The sequence below is a fragment of the Ostrinia nubilalis genome, chromosome 28, assembly GCF_963855985.1.
Source record: "Ostrinia nubilalis chromosome 28, ilOstNubi1.1, whole genome shotgun sequence".
NCBI lineage: Eukaryota > Metazoa > Arthropoda > Insecta > Lepidoptera > Crambidae > Ostrinia > Ostrinia nubilalis.
In genome coordinates, this window is record NC_087115.1 from 5,666,379 (window position 1) to 5,688,117 (window position 21,739).

At 38.1% G+C, this 21,739-nt stretch overlaps 2 protein-coding genes and 1 long non-coding RNA gene across 7 annotated transcripts in view; 1 reads left to right on the plus strand and 2 right to left on the minus strand.

Moving 5' to 3' along the window:
- Positions 1-21,739, plus strand: part of LOC135085271 (zinc finger protein 271-like) — a 79,152-nt gene that overhangs the window by 11,945 nt on the left and 45,468 nt on the right. For 3 of the 5 annotated variants that reach the window (XM_063980018.1, XM_063980019.1, XM_063980021.1), the window contains exon 6: positions 2,400-3,581. In XM_063980018.1, the coding sequence (XP_063836088.1) occupies positions 2,400-3,581 (1,182 nt within the window). Of the gene's footprint in view, positions 1-2,399; positions 3,582-3,665; positions 6,723-21,739 lie in introns of those variants that run through there. The other 2 variants (XM_063980022.1, XM_063980023.1) reach the window with 2 other exon arrangements.
- LOC135085285 (zinc finger protein 37-like) overlaps positions 1-21,739 on the minus strand; it is a 165,358-nt gene that overhangs the window by 4,968 nt on the left and 138,651 nt on the right. The gene's annotated exons all lie outside the window — the stretch shown is intronic.
- Positions 20,475-21,333, minus strand: LOC135085365 (uncharacterized). The gene is made up of 2 exons (XR_010260086.1): positions 20,982-21,333; positions 20,475-20,695 (listed from the first exon to the last, which is right to left on the minus strand). It is a non-coding gene; the product is annotated as an uncharacterized LOC135085365 (long non-coding RNA).

The window sequence follows — 21,739 nt, forward strand, 5'->3', positions numbered from 1 at the left end:
ACACTTTCGACACGTGTTAGAGACGCAACACGTAACAATTTACACAGACCATAAGCCACTCATCTATGCATTTGCACAGCGGCGTGAAAAGTTACCCCCTGTGCAATTAAACCAACTGTCCTTCATTTCACAGTTCACAACTGATGTTGTGCATGTGAAAGGGGAGGAAAACGTAGTGGCTGATGCTTTGTCGCGTGTAGATGCCGTTAATTTGGAAAGTGATTACGTGGCATTAGCCAAGGCTCAATCTGTTGACGAAGAGCTTCCGGAACTTGAAGCGAATTCTTCACTGAAGCTTGAAAAAGTGAATATTCCTGGCGCTGATGTTCCGATTATATGCGATACTTCAATTGGGAAGCCTAGGCCTTATTTGCCACCTGACTTTCGTAAGGCGCGTTTTTTGATGCTTCATGGTTTAAGTCATCCTGGCGTAAGGGCATCTACACGTCTGATGGCTGAACGTTACGTGTGGCCTGGTATGAAGAAGGACTGTCGGAATTGGGCTCGTTCCTGCATCAAGTGTCAACGTAGCAAGATTAGCAGACATACCCGAACACCTGTTGGCGACTTTGATCTTCCTTCCGGCCGGTTCAAGCATATCCACGTTGACATTATTGGCCCACTTCCACCTAGCAAAGGGTTCCAGTACTGCCTTACTGCCGTTGATCGATTTACGCGCTGGCCGGAGGCCTGGCCCATCAGTAACATAACGGCCGAGGTAGTTGCTGAAACTCTTACTAGGGAATGGATTGCTCGTTTCGGTGTTCCGTCTGTCGTAACAACTGACCAGGGGAGGCAGTTTGAGTCTGCTCTCTTCCAAGATTTGATGCGGTTTTGCTCAGCAGATCGAATACGCACTACTAGTTACCACCCCTGTGCTAATGGCTTAGTTGAGAGAATGCATCGACAGCTAAAGTCAGCTCTCATGTGTCACGGCGATTCCTGGTGCAATAGCCTTCCAGTTGTTTTATTAGGTATGCGTTCTGCGTTGAAAGAGGACTTACAGACTTCTGCGGCAGAATTGGTGTATGGGGAACCACTGCGTTTACCAGGGGAGTTTGTTTCGCATGCCAAGACTGATCGTGTTGAAGATATTAAATCTTATGTCTCACAATTGCGGAAATATGTGGCTGATCTGAAACCTTGCTCACCTGTACGTCACGGTCAACCGAAGACATTTGTATCACAAGATCTGGCAACGACTAGCCATGTGTTCCTTAGGGATGATATTCCAAACAGACCTGCTTTGAAATGCCCATATTCTGGTCCGCATAAGGTACTTAAAAGGGGTGATAAAACGATAAGTCTTGATGTCGGCACGAGGAATGTTTCTGTAAGCTTGGATAGGGTTAAGCCCGCTTTCATTGATGTCGATCCATCTGCGATTGCATCATCCACGCGGGTGTCTGTAGCATCTCCATCTTCGTCACCACCTTCATCGCCTCATTCATCACAACCCGCCGCAATTGTGCCTCCTCTACCAATCACGAAGGCTTATACCACTCGGTCAGGCCGTAGGGTGAGGTTTAAAGTCCCCGCAGTTTCATAAGTTTTTTTTTTCTTTTTCTTTCTTATGGTGGATCCAAGTTTTTTTTAGTTAGTTTTTTTTGCCGTGGGCTATCTTTCTTCGTGGGGGGGTAGTGTAGCGGTAAGCAAAACTCTTTGCGCCGGGTATAGGCTACGGCGGTTGCGATGGTAACCGGGTTGTTGATGTCAGGAGAACGTCAGGTAGTAAAATAGGAGATTTTACAAGATATTATATTTTATTCAAAAGTGACTACGTGAGTTTCCATAAGCCACATACCCTTTACTAGCTTTCCGCCCGCGGCTTCGCCCGCGTGGAATTTTGTCTGTCACAGAAAAACTTTATCGCGCGCGTCCCTGTTTCAAAAACCGGGATAAAAACTATCCTATGTTCTTTCCCGGGACTCAAACTATCTCTATGCCAAATTTCATCAAAATCGGTTGCGAGGTTTAAGCGGGAAAGCGTAACAGACAGACAGACAGACAGAGTTACTTTCGCATTTATAATATTAGTTGGGATTAAATGTGTTTTTCTTTAAGGATATTTATTGAGCTTTCAAATAACACCAATATTGTTGGGGCACTATGATTGTGTCAGAAGAAAATCTTTAAATTTCGCGTCGCGGAAGGTGCGGCGTCTTACCTATCAATAAATATATAAATAAATATAAATATAAAACCTTGTATCGCAAAACAAAATTTAAGAAATAACTAATTGTAGTAAAGGTAATCGAGGGGCAACTACGGAATCCTACAGTGCGCGTGCCACGACACGCACTTGGCTGTTTTATTACCTACTTATTTTACTGTTTCAATTTTATTTTATCTATCTTATTTGAAATATTTTGTGAACCATTTTTTATTTCTTTTTACAGAGATGCCTCAGAAAGAAGATATGGACGAAAAATCAAATTTACCCGAAGAACTAAAAGATGAATCGCCAAAAATTTACAAAAACGAAAAAGAATTAATGACAGAAATGAAAATAGACGTCTATAAAAAAATTGTGAAACCAAAGAATATAATAAAGAAAAAAGAAGAAACTGCGAAACCAAATAATACAATAAAGAAAGAAGAAAAAGCAACTAACAGTAAAGTGACTATAAAAAAGAAAAAACTCACTAAAAACATGAAACCAAATAGAAAAAATGAAACAAAATTAACCGTTAGTAATAATTTAAGCGAAAACGAGGTATATCGTAACGTCCCATTATTTAAATCGGATGACCCGTTAGACACAAATTATAAAGATAATACACCAAATACAGATAAATTAGACAGTTCAGACACGAATATGGACACGGAAGATATAGAACAAACTGATAAAAATGAAACGAAAAATATTACAGCAACAGAAAAAACATTTCCATGTGATACTTGTAAAAAAGTCTCCCCAAGTAATGCGAGGTTGAAACGCCATAGACGTGTGCACACGGGAAAGAAACCATTCTCATGCGAACATTGCTCGAAAACATTCGCAGAAAAATGTAACCTAAGTCGACATTCCCGAATCCATTCCGGAGAAAAGCCATTCGAGTGCGATCTCTGCGGAAAATGTTTCTCGATTAAAACTCACTTGAGCGTTCACTTACTCACGCACAATAATTCTAGTAAAAAACAAACTAAAAGCACTGTGTCGTGCGATGCTTGTGGAAAAATATACACGCACAAAATGAATTTAGCACGGCACATTTCAACAAAGCACGCCAGGACACATACAGGTGAAAAACCGTTCTCATGTAACTATTGCGATTACAAGACTGCTGTAAAATCAGCTTTAATTATACATATACGGAAACATACAGGTGAAAAACCGTTCTCATGTAACTATTGCGATTACAAGACTGCTGTAAAATCAGCTTTAATTATACATATACGGACACATACAGGTGAAAAACCGTTCTCATGTAACTATTGTCATTACAAGACTGCTGTAAAATCAGCTTTAATTAGACATATACGGACACATACAGGTGAAAAACCGTTCTCATGTAACTTTTGCGATTACAAGACTGCTGTACAATCTCATTTAATTAGACATATACGGACACATACAGGTCAAAAACCGTTCTCATGTAAATATTGCCATTATAAGACCACTCAAAAATCAAATTTAATTAAACACGAAAGGACACATACAGGTGAAAAACCGTTCTCATGTAACTATTGTGATTACAAGGCTGCTGTAAAATCAGCTTTAATTAAACATGTACGGACACATACAAGTGAAAAACCGTTCTCATGTAACTATTGCCATTATAAGACCACTCGAAAATCAATTTTAATTAGACACGAAAGGACACATACACGTGAAAAACCGTTCTCATGTAACTATTGCGATTACAAAACTGCTGTAAAATCAGATTTAATTGAACATATACGGACACATACAGGTGAAAAACCGTTCTCATGTAACTATTGCCATTATAAGACTACTAAAAAATCAACTTTAATTAAACACGAAAGGACACATACAGGTGAAAAACCGATTTGAGGTAAACAGTCACTATAGAAAAAAATTCTGCAGTAATTATTTCAGTCGGTTGTAGGTATAGTTAGTAGTATAAAAGCAGTAAAAGATGTAGCTAAAAGTCTTTGGTGTAAGTAGGTAGGTATACTATACAGGGTGGAAACGATAAGTGATCTCACTCGATTATTTCTAAACTATGCAAGATATCGAAAAATTGATTACTGATCCTGAAAGTGCTTACCGCGTACGTGCTTACCCAGTTTTTGGATATCTTGTATTGTAGTATTGTATTTTTGAATTGTAGTGATCCCGAGGTAGTAACGCGGGAATTGATAAATCGTATAACTGACTCTCTGAAAGAAAATACAAAGGAGGTATGCATTCGCAAAAAAGACCGAGTAATCAAACCGTGGATAACACCTGGAATTTTACGATGCATTAGACATAGGAACAAATTGCAATATAGGCTGCAGAGTCATCCACATGACGAAATTCTCAAAGTCACATATAGACGATATCGGAACTTCTGCAATAACTTAGTCAAAAAACTGAAGCGAAATTACGAGAGACAGCTTTTGCAGGACTCAACCGGTAACCCTAAAAGTTTATGGAAAAACATACGCAAAATCACATATCTAAACCAGACTAAATCAGATAATACAAAGCTATTAAGTATTAGGTCATCTCCAAATGATTCGGTTGCTCACGTAAACAATTTTTTCGGTAACATTGGAAAAAACTTAGCGGATGCCATAGATCAGCCTCCTTCTAGCAATTATTATTCTCTTAATTTGCACAGTCCATCTCAGCTAAATTCCTTTGCTCTTATTGATACTGATGAGGACGAAGTTCACACTATACTGATGAACTTAAAATCGGACAGTGCTCCTGGTTTGGACAATATCCCGACTAGCTTTCTCAAGCTTGCTAGAAACGAGGTGATTCCGGTTATTACCTATTTAATTAACCTCTGCTTTGGTAGTGGTATATTCCCAACACTCCTAAAAGAGTCTATTATAACACCAGTATACAAGGGTGGAGATGGAGACGATGTTAATAACTACAGGCCAATCTCGGTGCTAACTTCACTATCAAAATTGGTTGAAAAAATTATTAACAAAAGACTTCTTAACTATCTTGATAAAAATAACATTCTATCATCTTCTCAATATGGATTTCGTGCAGGAAAATGTACTGAAGATGCTATTAGTGCATTGACGTCAGAAATAATAAATAAGCTGGATAATAAGAAAAAATGTCTATCAGTATTTCTAGACCTAAAAAAAGCATTTGACACCGTCTCCATCTCGATCCTCCTTAAGAAACTTGAACTGGTCGGTATCAGAGGAATCCCTCTTAATTTGTTTAAAAGCTACCTGCAGGACCGAAAACAAAGAGTAAAAATAGATCAAACCATAAGCGACAAAACAGTAGTGGAATACGGTGTACCCCAGGGAAGTGTCCTGGGCCCAACCCTATTTTTAGTCTATATTAACGACTTGTGTAACATGTAGATCGAGAATTGCAAAATCTTGTCTTATGCAGACGACACTGCCGTAATTTTTACTGGTGACTCGTGGTATAACATCAAAATTGCTGCGGAGCTTGGTCTGTCTAGAATAAACGATTGGCTCAAGTGTAACCTCCTGACACAAAATACTTTAAAAACCAATTATATGTGTTTCTCTGTCTATAGCAGGACGCAACCTGATGATGCTTTTGAAATTAAAATACATTCATGTAGGCAAACTCAAACTATTTGCGGCTGTCCAGCTATAGGTAGAGTTAGTAGCACAAAATATTTGGGAGTTATGATAGACCAGCGTCTCTCGTGGCAGTCACATATTGATTTGGTAGCGTGTAGAATAAGAAAAATGATATGGATTTTTAAATCACTTAGACACGTAGCAACCAAGCGACTTCTAAATCAGGTTTACATTTCCTTAGTCCAGTCTATTATAATTTACTGCATAACAGTATGGGGTGGAGCGCCAAAAACTAAATTCATAGATGTCGAAAGAGCACAGAGAGCTTTATTAAAAGTTATGTTTTTCAAGCAGAAAAAATTTTCAACTACGGTACTTTATGACTTAGTGGACTTACTCACAATTAGGAAACTTTACATCTTACATGCTATATTAAAAAGACATAAGTCATTGGCCTACAATCCTATTATAACACAAAAAAGAAGAAAACATAAGATAATTGAAACGCAAGTCACTCACACAACCTTTGCCCAAAATCGATTCCAGAGCCTATCCTCTCACTTATACAGGGTGTTAATTTCAATACCCGCCATATTTAGGGAGTTGATTAAGTAGCTTATTCTGATCACGAATCAGCAAAAAAACTGACTTCAAATTTTTTTTAAATTATATTTTAAATATCTACGATTTCCATAATCGACCACTACAGTGCAGAATAGTCCCCCAACGCAAACGGCGCGCGGCGCTCACCCGGTGACCCGGGCAAACGCTGCGCCCCCCGTCCCGCGCCCCACTACCCGCGCTCGCCCATGAGTCAGTCAACTATCAGCCACAATCAGCTGTGAGTTCAACGACGACTACTGGACGGAGCTTAATCCAAATCTACCCTAAAAATGTAATGAGTAAATTTAGTTACTTACACCTTATCACGTTACGAGTTTATTTTTTGTTCTAAAAACTAATTAATTAAGTAGGTCTTTAATAAAAAAACCTTTTACACGAATTTGCTTCCTTCCGCAAAATAAAAAATTTTACAGAACCTACATTTTTTTTTCTTAAACCATGCTTTTATGTGTGTGATAAGCTTGTACCTACTTATCATTCAAAAGTACTGTAAACAGATGACAATAATGCTCTTTCATACAGGTTCGTTATTCCTTACATTTCTAGCTCTCTACCTTAATAACTTTTACGTCTTTACGATAGTAATTATTAAAATAAAACTTAACTTACCGCAAACTGAACACCTAGAAATAACACACTGGCAAACTCTTGTTCCTTCACTTTCGATAGGAGATAAGACAAGATTTTGTTTTTAAACTCGATTGATTTCAGTATCTAAACAAAATTTCTATCATTTAGCACTTCTTTCATTTAAATACAATAATACCGACCGGCGCCGCGCCGCACGGATATCGGGCTCGCACTTCGCTCATCTTCGTGTTTCGGGCGTCATCGGCGCTCAATCGTGGATCATCGATTTTCTCCATTCATCAGTCCGATTTTGCTTCCCACGTCGAGAGGCTGCGCGCACGCTCCGCGAAATCTAGCTCGTATTTAGAATTCCTAGTACTCAATCGCTATTTCTTTATTTCTTGCCTTGTAACATCAACTTTTCTCTTCCTCTCTGCTTGATAAATGTTTTCTAGTACATAAACTTTTTACTACCGTTACCGTGTTCTATCTCTGTAAAAAAATATTTTAAAATAATAACGTAATTTAATTTCTATCGGCGTTTAATTTAAATTCCCTGAACGACTGTTAGGCTGTTAGTTAGGTTCAGGTTAAACTTCCATTCTTCATAACTTACATAAAATAATTCATCATCATGTTCGTGATTATTTTAAATGAACTTAATTTCATTACTTACACGAAATAACTATCAAAATGTATTGATATTCTTATCGTTTTAATAATAACGATTGAGCCACTACAAATCATTTGCATTTGAGTATTTTGGAAGCTTGCTATAAGAGCATTAATTATGATAGGACGGATCTTTAGTTAACAAAGATCTTCGGTCATCGAATGTGCTTTTCTAATTGCAAATTTGCGATTTTTGATTGTTTTCTTGTGCGGTTTTGAGTAGTTAGTGTGTGAACGTGTGATAGTGAGTGTGGTAATAGTGAGTGAGTGTTAGGAATATGCCTAACCAACCATACGTACAGCGCTCGTGAGTAGATACGTAAACATGGTTTACTGTTACGGGAGGGCACGTGGAAACGCATCTGAAGTCGCATCGGTAAGTACCTAGCTCTAAACTTAAAGGACATTCCTTTTTAATGTAGGAATTGAATAATCTGGTAATTTTGTGTAGAAAATACTCCCGCCGTCGCGGTAGGTAGTGGCGGAAAGCGCTCCAATACACTCACACACACATAGGAAACAGCAAACTAATTTAAAACGAACTTTAACTTTAGTTAGTCAAAGAAAAATACCTATTTACACTACCAACTTTACGTATCCTTCAGTAGACTATCCAACATGATAAGCGAGCGATCCGCGTAGCTCGATGGGTGCCCGTGCCACAGTAAACGTATTGCCACAGGTATTGCATTATTGCGAGCCATAGTACAGTTGATGTTGCACGGAAAATATTCGCTAAAAATTCCACTTTCGTTTGTAATTTATTTTTTGGTGGATAATGCGTTTATGTAAGTCATAATATATCACCTAAATAAATATGGCGAGTATTGAAATCAACACCCTGTATAATGGTATAAATAAAATAATAGAAATATACCCATTGACCTATCGGGAATGCAAAATTAAACTTATTAACTGGCTAAAAACCTTAGACTATGATGAAACTGAAAAATTGCTGAAATACTCTACTTGATACAATACTCGTGTACACTACACACACACACACACACACACGCGCGCGCGCGCGCAAGCACACACACACACACACCAAACGCAACCTAAATATGTGGTGATTTTGTTACTTTTGGTTATGATAAAAAAAAAAATGTTACTGTTAATTTGTTAAGGGAGAGCGACTCCTTCTGGCACAGGTGCCATTGCACTTACAAGAAAGAGTCCACCTCAAATTCCATTAATTGTTGTTGTTAACGAAATAAACATTTTTCATTTTTCATTTTCATTTTCATTGTATAGTTTTTAATATTATGTGGTTTTACTAAATGTATGGAAGCTGGAAACATTGAATTTTCGGATAGATCCATTTATTTTGTAACCTATTATTGGTACCGTTGGATAGAGCTCGGGAAGCACTTTCAGGATCAGTAACCAGTTTTTGGATATCTTGCGTAGTTTAGTAATAATCGAGTGAGATCACTTATCGTTTCCGCCCTGTAAAGGGAGGCACACAGAAATAAGGCCTCAGCCTCGAACTTAGCGGGCAGCTCGCGCGGCGCTTTAGCGGCGAAGTGTTGTGTTCGGGTTTGTGTTGTCGAGATATTTGTTTTTATTCGCGAACGAAATGTCTGAACAACGGCGACAATTTTATTTCGATTCAAATTTATTCCTTACGCTCGATTTATTGTGGGCAAAAGGAGTGCGCTGCCCGCTCGTTGCCCGCTCCCTCGCCGCTGCCCGCTCGTTGGCCGCTGCCGCGCCGCTGTGTTCGAGAACCGGTCTATTTGATTTTACGCATAAGATCCTGCCGCTCCCGCCCAGCCGCCGCTCCCGCGCCGCTGCCCGCTAAGTTCGAGGCTGAGGCCTAAGGCCTAAGTTACCAACAACGAGAACCGAACATAGGACCACTTAGGGCAATGTTATATAGAAGGTAAGTAGGTACGTCATATTTTTCTTAGTTCGTTCGTTCGTTCGTTTCAGCCGAAAGACGTCCACTGCTGGACAAAGGCCTCCCCCAAGGATTTCCACAAAGACCGGTCCTGCGCCGCTTGCATCCAGGTACTTCCCGCGACCTTCACCAGATCGTCGGTCCACCTAGTGGGAGGCCTGCCCACGCTACGTCTTCCAGCTCGTGGTCGCCACTCAAGAACTTTCCTGCCCCAGCGGCCATCAGCTCTTCGAGCTATGTGCCCCGCCCACTGCCACTTGATTTTAGCGATTCTGCGGGCTATGTCAGTCACTCTGGTTCTCCTACGGATCTCCTCATTTCTGATTCGATCACGCAGGGAAACTCCGAGCATAGCACGCTCCATCGCTCTTTGGGTGACCTTGAGCCTTCTTATGAGGCCCATAGTAAGCGACCACGTCTCAGAGCCATACACCATCACTGGCAACACACACTGGTCAAACACTTTTGACTTGAGACACTGCGGTATTTCGGACGTGAGAATTTCGCGAAGCTTCCCGAACGCTGCCCAGCCGAGTTGGATTCGACGATTAACCTCTTTCTCGAAGTTGGACCTACCTAACTGGACTGTTTGTCCAAGGTATACGTAATTGTCAACAACTTCGAGTATAGTGTCTCCAACCTTCAGAGGAGTGGGTACAACACGGGCATTTGACATAATTTTTGTCTTGTCCATGTTCATTTTAAGACCCACTTGTTGAGAGGCTCTACTGAGGCCATCGAGCATTGTGTTTAGGTCCTCCACTCCACGGTCTCAGCCATGACTAGAGATGTGCCGCTGAGAAAGTTCTCGTTCCCGGCAATATTCCCAGTGAGAATATTCTCAGGAACCGAGAACGCTCCCGGGAATATTCTCAGTGTTCTCGACAGAATACATTTAGTTTTAATTTTAATTTTGTTTTTTATATGTGAATTATTTGTAATGTTTCGACGTTTTATTAACTGGGCGTTAAGACTAGTCGTTATAAACAAGGCATGAAACGTGTGAGTGAGATATTGCTGTCTTGCTCACTCTTTTCGTGGCGAACGCCTACCGCGGCTTTAGGACTCGGCTACGGTATTTAAACATCAGTGTGCCTCTGAGTTTTAAGGCCCTTGCCATCCTTGCGGATTGCAAGCGGATTCAAAGTGGATTTAAAGCGGAGTGGCGACGCGACGGAGAAGCCGCGTGAAAATATCGTAAAGTTTCCCAAAGGCTGCCCAGCCGATCTGGATTCGATGATTGACCTTTTTTTTTCGAAGTTGGACCTACCTAACTGGACTGTTTGTCCCAGGTATATTGTCAACAACCTCGAGTGTAGTCACCAACTTTTAGAGGAGTGGGTGCAACACGGTCTTTAGACATCATTTTTAAATCTTGTCATTTTGAGACCCACTTGTTGAGAGACTCTATTGAGGCCATCGAGCATTGTGCCTAGATCTTCCACGATCTCAGCCATGACTACGATATCGTCTGCTGTCTGGGTGATGTACTCGCCGTTGATATTTATGCTGAATCCGTTCCAGCCCAGAAGCTTGAAAACATCTTCCAGGGCGGTGGTGATGACGTCTCCCTGTCTCCCCCCTCGCTGCAACTGGAGAGGTTTCGGGACCTGATCTTAAAACGGACTGTCACTGTGGCGTGTTTGTAGAAGCCTTTCAACACTTTAATGTATCAATAGTTAATTTGACACAGTTGAAGAGACTGAAGCACTGCCCATGTTTCAAACGAATCGAAGGCTTTCTCATAGTTCACAAACGCAAAGTGGCTGATTATACTCCTTGATCTTCCGTATGATTTGCCGTTGCGTATATTATTATGGCATATGGTACTAAAGCCTTTTCGGAAACCGGCTTGTTCGGGGGGCTGAAAGTCGTCGAGCCTGCTAGCGTGACAATTCGTAATGACTATCGAAAACAGCTTGTAGACATGGCTCAGAAGCGAAATGGGTCTATAATTCTTCAACAAGGTTTTGTCACCTTTTTTGAAACGAACCAAAGTCGCTGACATAGCCCGACGGATTAGCAAGCTGAAGTGGCAATGGGCAGGGCACATGGTACGCAGAACTGATGGCCGATGGGGCAGAAAGGTTCTGGAATGGAGGGCGCGTACCAGAAAACTCAGCGTGGGCCGTCCACCTGCAAGGTGGACTGACGACATCGTAAAGGTAGCAGGGAAGCGCTGGACGCAGGCCGCTACCAATCGATCAACATGGAAAGCATTGAGGGAGGCCTATAGTCAGCAGTGGACGTCCTATGGCTGAAATGATATGATTTGAAGAGGAGTACCTATTACCATTCTTCTAAGTGTCGGATCAATCTAGCTAGCACGTATTTTCTATAAAAATGTGTCAAATGATCCGTCAGACAGGCTATCCACAACTTATCCAGAAGTGGCGAAACAGGCCCTTACTAAGCGATTGTGAAATATGCCCTTAGTGTCAAATAAGAATAGTTTAAAAAACTAAACACGCTTTTATTACTAACGGCACTAAAAAGCCAAAAATCATCAGGACCCTGGACATCATCTAGCATTAAAGTGCTCGAAAAGACAAATCCAACGAACCCAAACTCGATGGGTTTCCGCCGTTTCGTTTCGGAGTTCCTATAGCTACCTCCTGACTCCATCATTAGGACCTGGACATTATCTAGCACTTAAATATCTCGAAAAGATATCCAATGAACCCAAACTCGATGTGATTCCGCCGTTTCGTTTAAGAGTTCTTTTGGCCACCTTCCAGTCCCATCATCAGACCAGCTGGTACCACAATATTGTATTTCCATTTCTAATGTCCATAATAATATCCAAGTTTCATGATGATACAAGACTTAGAAGTGCGTGTAATTCCGATTCTAAGATTCCATTACATAGTTAGTTACATATACACGACGACCTAATAAGAGCGTGTTAAAAACGAAAAAATGGACAGTTACATTATTTAATTACGTGTAAAAAGAAATTTCTGTCATCTTACATATCATTAAAACGGCATTTCACGACGAAAAAAATAAAATATAATAAAGGTGCAGTTGCCAAAAATATTGCCGAGAAAGTTCCCGAGAATATTCTCGGGAACACTGAGAATATAGCCTTTCACTGCAAATAGAGTGTATTGTTTAATATACACTTATCTGTTACCTTAATTTAATACTATTTTACTTAAGAAAGTTTGTTTATTTCCATTAGATAAACATGATTCTCAACCTTTCTCACTTAGGAGAACGCTCCCGGGAACGCTCCCGAGAATATTCTCAGCTGAGAGAGCGTTCTCGGGAACGGCACATCAATAGCCATGACTACGATATCGTCCGCGAAACGAAGGTGGGTGATATACTCGCCGTTGATATTTATGCCGAATCCGCTCCAGTCCAGAAGCTTGAAAACATCTTCCAGGGCGGTGGTGAACAGTTTCGGAGATATGACATCTCCCTGTCTCACCCCTCGCTGCAACTGGATAGGTTTCGAGTTCTGATCCTGGAGGCGGACCGACATTGTGGCGTTTTCGTACAAGCCCTTCAGCGCTTCGATGTATCTATAGTCAATTTGGCACCGTTGGAGAGACTGTAGCACTGCCCAGGTCTCGATCGAGTCGAAGGCTTTTTCATAGTCCACAAACGCCAGACAAAGTGGCTGATTATACTCCTCGGTCTTCTGTATAATCTGCCGTAGCGTATGTATGTGGTCTATGGTACTAAAGCCTTTTCGGAAACCGGCTTGTTCGGCTGGCTGGAAGTCGTCGAGCCTGCGTGCGAGACGATTCGTGATGACTCTCGAAAACAGCTTGTATACATGGCTCAGAAGTGAGATGGGTCTATAATTTTTCAACAAGGTTTTGTCGCCTTTTTTGAAAAAAAGTATCACCACACTTCTGTGCCATGCCGTAGGCGTTTTTCCCTCAAGTATGACGGAATCGAACAGCCTCTGAAGAGCCTTTAGTACCGGCGTTCCGCCTGCTTTCAGAAGCTCAGCCGTGATTCCATCATCACCCGGTGCCTTGTTGTTTTTCAGCTGTTTGAGAGCCATTCTAATCTCGTACAGGCTGACGTCCGGGATATCTTCGGTGTAGTGTCGGGTCAGTCTAGCTCTTGGATCTTCGGCTAGATTTGTGACAGGTGTACGTACACTCGTGTATAATTGTCCGTAGAACTTCTCAACCTCTTCCAATAACTCAGGCCCCGACGAGATGTCTCTGCCATCCTCGGTCTTCAGCTTGGTCAGTTGACTTTGGCCAACAGACAGATCCCTAGCGAACACTTTCGAGCCTTTGTTACGCTCAATCGCCTCTTTAATACGATCTGTATTAAATTGGCGTAGATCGCGAGGTCTTGAGATCTGTCTGTTAAGACGCCGATACTGAGCAGCATCTTCAGAGGACTGCAGAACCAAGTTTCTCTTCTTCACATATTTTTAATGAATTATGGTATTTTTAATGAAATAAAATGATTTTTCGTGGCTTAAAAATTTAATGCACACAATTTTATGAAACTATTATTTAATCAAGCAAAAGTTTTGATATCTTCGAACTAGAAGATACCATTTCCGATATAAGAGCGATTTTAGAAAATAAATATTATGACGGTTTTAAATAAAACTTCATAATAATGTCTACTTTACACGAAAAGCCGAAACCAATTTAATTTTTTTAATTTATTTAATCATTATTATTGTTTCGAAAAACTACAAATGGCAGACTTAATTCCATAGGGCAGTCTGTCAATTAGTTGACCTTATGATACTGCAGAGAGGATAGAATTATTAAGGACAAACGAAAACCAAACTATAATTATTCTAAATTCTAAATAGATTAAACATTGTTATTCATAATAGCTTGAAATTATGTCATTGTACCTACTTGGTTCAAAAGTAGAAAGGTTAGGTAAGTAAGATTACAAGTAGGAAGTTTTTCATTCCAGTAAAGTACATCCACTTAATTTGCTCTTACATAATACAGTTTTTAAAAGCCAATTATTTTTAATATAAACATAAACTTTGAAAAAAAGTGCATTCACGCTTTTTAGTACATTAAGTCTCAACTGACACTATAATTTTCCCATGTTAAGCGTAAATATTTTTCCTACTAGTTATACTTTATTAGCTGATCCAAATAGCTTTAGAAACTAAACTTATTTATTATAATTGTTACAGTCAAAACTCAAAAGAACGTTAGTCAAAATTACTAGGAAATCATTAAAAACAATTGTAAAGCGTAGCATTTGTGTGATTATTGCATACAAAACATACATACACTCGAAAAAACACATCAGTCGGGTAATAATGACACCTTGTGGTACTACAGTATTTCAAAATTGCATGATGACTATCCTAACTTAATTAGGTAATACGTTATTTTATAGCATGTTTTCATTTTATTAGATCATCTTTTAATTATCTTTTACCTGACAAATACCTAGTCTCGTCAAATATGAGAAATAATAAAAAGCATCATTACTTTACCCGATGTGGATAGAAGATGTCATCATTTTTTTATGTACAAATCACATAAACACACTCTAAAATAGTTTTATTACATATTTTTGATGATTTTTTAGTTCTTTCGTTTGTTCTAAGCGCACATACTTAAATACAACAAGAAACGTCTATAAAATTTACCTACTCAGTTGTTTTAATATCCTCTCTTTGTAGATATTTAAAATATTTGTTAAAATAATCTAAGGGCGTAAAGGACAAATTATTTAGACTTTGCTATGAAAATTTGGGTTGTATAGGACAATAGATTATACTACATGTACATTATACGCCCAAAAAATTGTGTTTACTTGTTCTTTACTACCATGCTAACTGTACTAAAAAATGAAATGGTATTTACATCCCAATTTTCACGGTGAATTCTGTTTAGCTTATCAAATATGATGGGTCGTAAAGGCACTTTTTTTGAGAATTTCGACAAACTAAATATACAGATCGATAGAGAATTAAATTCTGAGTACAACTGTATAAAAAACTCAATTTCGGTATTTTGTCCTTTACGACCTTTGAGCCCAGAGGTATCGATATATTCCCATATAAAAACTTCTCTCATGGTTTAGCTTCCCTTCCTAAATCCTATCTTCGTAAAGCTTGGGAAGGTGAATGGAACAGTAGTGACCTGGTTAAAGGAAAGCATTATAAGAGTATACAGCCCAATATCCCGGTTAAACCTTGGTTTTTCAGGACGACGCTCGATAAGACAGCCACCTCTATTCTCATTCGCATGCGGTTAGTTAGGGCACCTTTTGTACACCAGTGGTGCAGGCCGGTGGTGCAAAGGGTATTTTTTAATCCCTTTTACACCACCAATAGTGCCGCCCTACCATTAACTGTAAAACGATTATCTATAATCATATAATATTAATATTATAAAGAGGAAAGATTTGATTGTTTGTTTGTACTGAATAGGCTCCGAAACTACTGGACAGATTTGACAACATAACATAAAAATTAATAACAACCATTCATACCTACATACAACGAATAACTCCTAAAGTACCAGGGCAACATAATCATAAAGGGGCTATATCAAATTCTTCTTGGTTGATCCGAGAAATAAACATGTATCATAAAATAGCTCCTTTAAGGTTATGTTGCCCTGGTACTTTATTCGTTGTATGTAGGATGTAGGCCCGGGGTATCGTGGGTCTGAAGTGAAATGTTTATAGGCACTTACACACACACAAATTAAAACTTTTAGGTAGGTTTTGATTTATTTATAATAATTAAATTATTAAGTATTTTACAGTCTACTACTAGTTTTACAGTCGATGGTAGCACAGCACTATTTGTTGGTGGTGCAAGAGGGATTTAAAAATACCCTTTGCACCACCAGTGGTGCAGGCCGGTGGTGCAAAGGGTACAAAAGGGTTAGGGCATACATGTACGCCAGCACATTTAGCTAGACTTAAAATCATTGATAGTAATTTATGCGATTGTGGCTCTGCAGGGCTAAGATGCGCGCCGTGATAAACTGCTATCGCGGCGTTATATCGATTTTGACGTCACTATATCGTTTTATCTACCGGCGCTAACATGGCACCCCGAAAATTATCATGTCATCTGTCAAAATGTGATAGTGATAGATTTGTTTTTTTTTTTTTGTGATAAACCAGAGCCCCGATTACGGTAACTTTTAAAGTCTACAATCCAGACACGCTTCTCGATTCTGCGATACGATTGGTCAAAACAGTTGACGTACGCTGTTGAACGACCAATCGTATCGCAGAATCGAGAAGCGTGTCTGGATTGTAGACGTTAAAAGTTACCGTAATCGGGGCTCTGGCAAGCCCTAACATGAAGCGCTAACTATATCATATTTTGACATCACGATTGGATAGGATGTGGTGTTTTTATCGTCCTCGATCCTTACCCACGATAGCAAGACGATAGGAGATTAACTTTATTGCAAGCTACTTTAACTCTATTTATTTATCATTTATAATGGTAAATGACATTTTACGACTAATTTGAGGCTAGTAAAATTCAAAGAAAGGAATCTAGCACCTTTGTGATACTTTTACTTCTAGGTGGAGATTGAGTTCTAGTTCAAGAGTTTATCAGTCTGAGGCGAATCTTGCGACAGTTTATAATCGCTAGCTGCAAAATCTTAGTGCTCCCACAGTCCTACCCACATATTAATTATTACATTACCTACCTTGTAAAGTAACCATTACTTACCTACTTAGGTAGGCAGTCAACCAACAGTAGGGGAGAGGGGGGCAGCTTTGAACAATTTTCATACTTTATTGAATATCTTCCAAATTTGAACGATTTCATTAATTTTTTCTTCCTAGATAGAGGTCATGGTTATCACACAACAAAATAATGATGTTCTTCTTAATTATTCATGAACGCTTATTAAGATATTTAGATTTTTGCACAGACCTGTAAACGTTCAAAACTGCCCCGTAGTCGGGGCAGCCTTGAACACGCCTGGGGCAGTTTTGAATTAGTATTTTTTTCAATGAAATAAAACTGAATATTTATGAATGTGTATTTTTAAAATAATTAATAAACAAAATTTTAAATTATCAGTGTCATTTGGGATCAATTTAACATGTTTATTTTATTTTACATCACTCTGTACAAAGTAACACAAAACTTAGGGATATTATTAAAAAAAAGTAAATATAAGATATATCAATTAACTAAATACTAATAAACTTTCTGTTTAATGACACATCAAAGTCAAAACTGCATAATTTAAAAAATATCAATCAACTAGGTACTAAAACTAGCTTTTGCCCGGACTTCACCCAGCTTGAAATTTTATCTGTCACAGTAAAGCAATCTGCTTATTTTTTATGTTAAAACCTTCTACGAAGTATTAGAAAACTTAAGGTTTCATAATACCACTTAAAAAAGAAAATTTATAAAGTTCAAAGGTGCCCCAACCATTTCGTTCAAAGCTGCCCCATGGGTATATTTCCAGAAAAAAACATAAATTTAATATCGGAACATACTTTTATATCGCAATTTCTTATCAAATCTTTATTGAAACTATTTAAACTTCCATATAGTAAACAAACCACTCACTATTTTATAAAACTACGTCCACAAAATCCTTAGAACCAAAATAAAAAAGTGCGAAATTGGCAGTCAAAAACAAAAAACCACTTTTGCCGGTTAACCTACAGTTAGATATTAAAAATGAGATGTGACGGCTATGCGCATCAGTGCTGGCAATATAAATTATGATTTATACCATTGTAGCCTAAACCAGTGATTTTTAAATTCATTTGTTCTAAGCTGCCCCTGTCCAAAGCTGCCCCCCTCTCCCCTACATCAGACAATACATATTAAGTTGCAAATGTCGTGAGATACCCCACAGTGTTTAGCTTGATTTAAGTAAGGTAAACGGCTACTAGTTCGTGATAGTACGTAAGTTCGTAAGTTTTTTTTCTAGCTCAAATAATAAGCAAATGGAATATAATTTATAAAAATTCTTCATTACTACAAAAACTCTATTATTTAAGCTATCTAAAAAACCAAGTACAAACTTTGTGGCGCCAAAAATGAGAGCAATACGAAGCTTCAAACTCTCAGAGAGCCAAAAACATCCGTGCGGCTTGCATAGGTCGCTCTCACCGTAAGGTTAGCGCTCCAACTTCTTAAGCTTATAAAAAGGCGAAGGAACGTCCATTTAAATAAAACTTGTAATAGTGGTTTCATGTGTTCCTTGACAATTGATTTGGCTTAGAAAAAAGTTATATGAAAACGTAGAATTCCTTTAAAATTGCGATTAATTGACTCACGAAATAGCGTACATATTATTTTTCGGGTGTCCCCTATTTCGTAACACTACCGATTCAAGGATATTATGGATAACATTTTGATGCTTAGTTTTTAAATAATTATTTATGATAATTTAAATGTAAGTTATGAAACAAATAATGCATTTATTTAAGTTTCTCATGATCTAAATTCGGTATATGTTTCGTTCACTAGAATTTATATGACACGAGTTTGAAGTTCACATAAATGACCAATTTTAAGATAAATTAGCATAAGTAGTACCAGCATAATTTTGGTTTTATTTCGATTTGTTTTATTTATCTTTGTTTATTTGTATTGTATATGGGATAGATAATAGTTAATTGACACATTTTGACAATAATCCATGAATTTTACTTGAGGAATTTGGAATAATCAGTATCACGAAACAAGGAACCGTATTATTGTTACTTTTTTCCAAGTTCGTGATATATAAATGTATGGTGTTAGGTACTTTTATGACACATACCATCAAAGAAATCGACATATTTTTTAGTTTTTAATACCTACCTACCTAAGAAATTAATTAATTACTTACTTTTTATTATGAGTCATTGGCGTATCTGGGGCTATTTTCAAGGGGGGGGGGGGCTACCCTCACTTGAAACAGCTCCAGGGGTGGGATTATGGGAAGAAGGGGGGGGTTATTCCCCCCCCCCCCCCCCTTCCTCCTCATAATCCCACCCCTGGCATCTAATGGTCATATAAATATTTTCACATATCGCTAGAAGTAAAAAATCAAAATTTTATGGATACGAAGGGGGGGGGGGGTAAGTTTACCCCCCCACCCCTACATTTCTAATGGTTATATAAATATTTTCACATATTGTTAGAATTAAAAAATCAGCTAGACTCACATTATTTCTTATGAATATTTCAGGTAAGTAATATCGTCAATTTCACATAATTATTTTATTCTAAATTTATATTATCGTTTTTAAATTTATTAAACCCTTAATCATTATTAAAATATCCTAACTGGATGCATAAAACCTTATCCCGAAATAGGGGACATGAGTTCACGAATTTAGAAACAGAGCAAAATTTTGTCACGAAACAGGATCCAAACAAGAGGTCCGCAGAACAATTAATATAAAAGAAAGTTCAAACTATATAACTATAAATTATGTATTAACTTACTGTCAAAAGACCAAAGTTTAGCATACAAAAGCTTTCATACTGATATCATGCTTGGTTATTTTTAAATAAAATGTTAAAGTCGTAAGAGCCTTAATATACCGAAGTAGGGGGCACTTACCTTACCTGTCATCTGTACATAATCTTGTAAAATTATTGAAAATGGGGCGGAATGTGGTGACCGAGCTTCTTGTGTCTACATCAAACAGTGGCAAGGTCATTGTCAGAAATTAGCATTGGGTGGGATGTGTAATCAAACTTGCTATAATAACATACATTCCACATTACTATCAATCTAATTCCTCCATGTGGTCTTTTTTAAGGGCTTTAATGTGACAGGATGATAATCTTGTACAATTTATTCCATTATAATAAATTCATCATCATCTCAGCCATAGGACGTCCACTGCTGAACTTAGGCCTCCCCCAATGCTTTCCATGTTGCCCGATGGGGCAGCAAGGTTCTGGGGTGGAGGCCGGGTACCGGAATACGCAGCGTGGGACGTCCACCCACAAGGTGGACCGACGACATCATAATGGTAGCAGAAAGGCGCTGTACGCAGGCAATAAATTCATTATTGCAGTGTAATTTCAAAATAATTCAACCATTATTTACAAAATCTTTATTTGGAAAACTTTTGTTTTACAATAGCTATTTATAATTTCAAATACAAACAGAATTCCATGAATTGGTTAGCCTAGCCAGTACCCTTGAAGTTTTTCTTGCTGATTGTTATTGTAAATTTTCATGATAGTGAGCAAGACTTGATTATGTCTGCTTTAGAATGAAATAATCACTCATAATCCCACACTTCTTCATCCACTGTCTGAAAAAAGAAAGAATATTATTTAAACACAATTAAAAATATTACAATTACATAAACAGTTCATAAATAGAAACATTTACTTAATCCTATTTGTATTTTAAGTTTACATACAAAATATTGATCACAGTATTATTACACGGTGAAAGAACTATGTGAAATAAATATAGGAAAGAAGGTGAAAGCTTATTTGTAGGAATAAAGATATTTTTCCTTTTCTCCGGTGCTGTTACTTATGAAAATCAAGATCTGCGGAGTATAGCTAATATTTTAGACTTTAGGTACTTACTTTGCTACTTATGAGTGTAACTTTATTTCTCAAATCTCAATAAACTTTCTGACTGCTTCATGTAAGTTGAATAATTACTGTAAACCTCGCATTATGGGGTAGGTAGTGGAGTTCGGTTATTCTGTTAATTTTGAAGACTTCATTCTTTAATACTATCGGTATGATTAGGAATTCTTCATTGTTTTTCTTTAACTTGGTTATCTCTTCGTTTGATATTTTCCGTACTTTAGAAATATTAAAAATAAGACTGGAAACATAAAAATACAATTTTAAAAACACAAACAAATACAATCAAGCAGTCATGTAATGTCAACAAAATTGACATAACTTTTTTTTAATGACGTTCTCACTGCTTTAAAATATGTGTTTTTAGCCGAATTAGTAGCAGAAATGAACGAGATTGAACGAATGAGCTAAAATATTTCAAGGTTGGCCAACATAATAACGCAATTTTTTCTTAATATGGCAACAATTGGGTTATCACGCGATAGCGGTCGATAGACTTTTCTATCGATGGTCCCATGTTAGGGAAAATGATAAAATTATCTACGTGATCGAAAATTGTCTTATCATATCATGTCATTGTCGATGCGCGCATCTTAGGCCTACAGGGCTAAGATGCGCGCCGTGATAAACTGCTATCGTGGCGTTATATCGATTTTGACGTCACTATATCGTTTTATCTACCGGCGCTAACATGGCACCCCGAAAATTATCATGTCATCTGTCAAAATGTGATAGTGATAGATTTGTTTTTT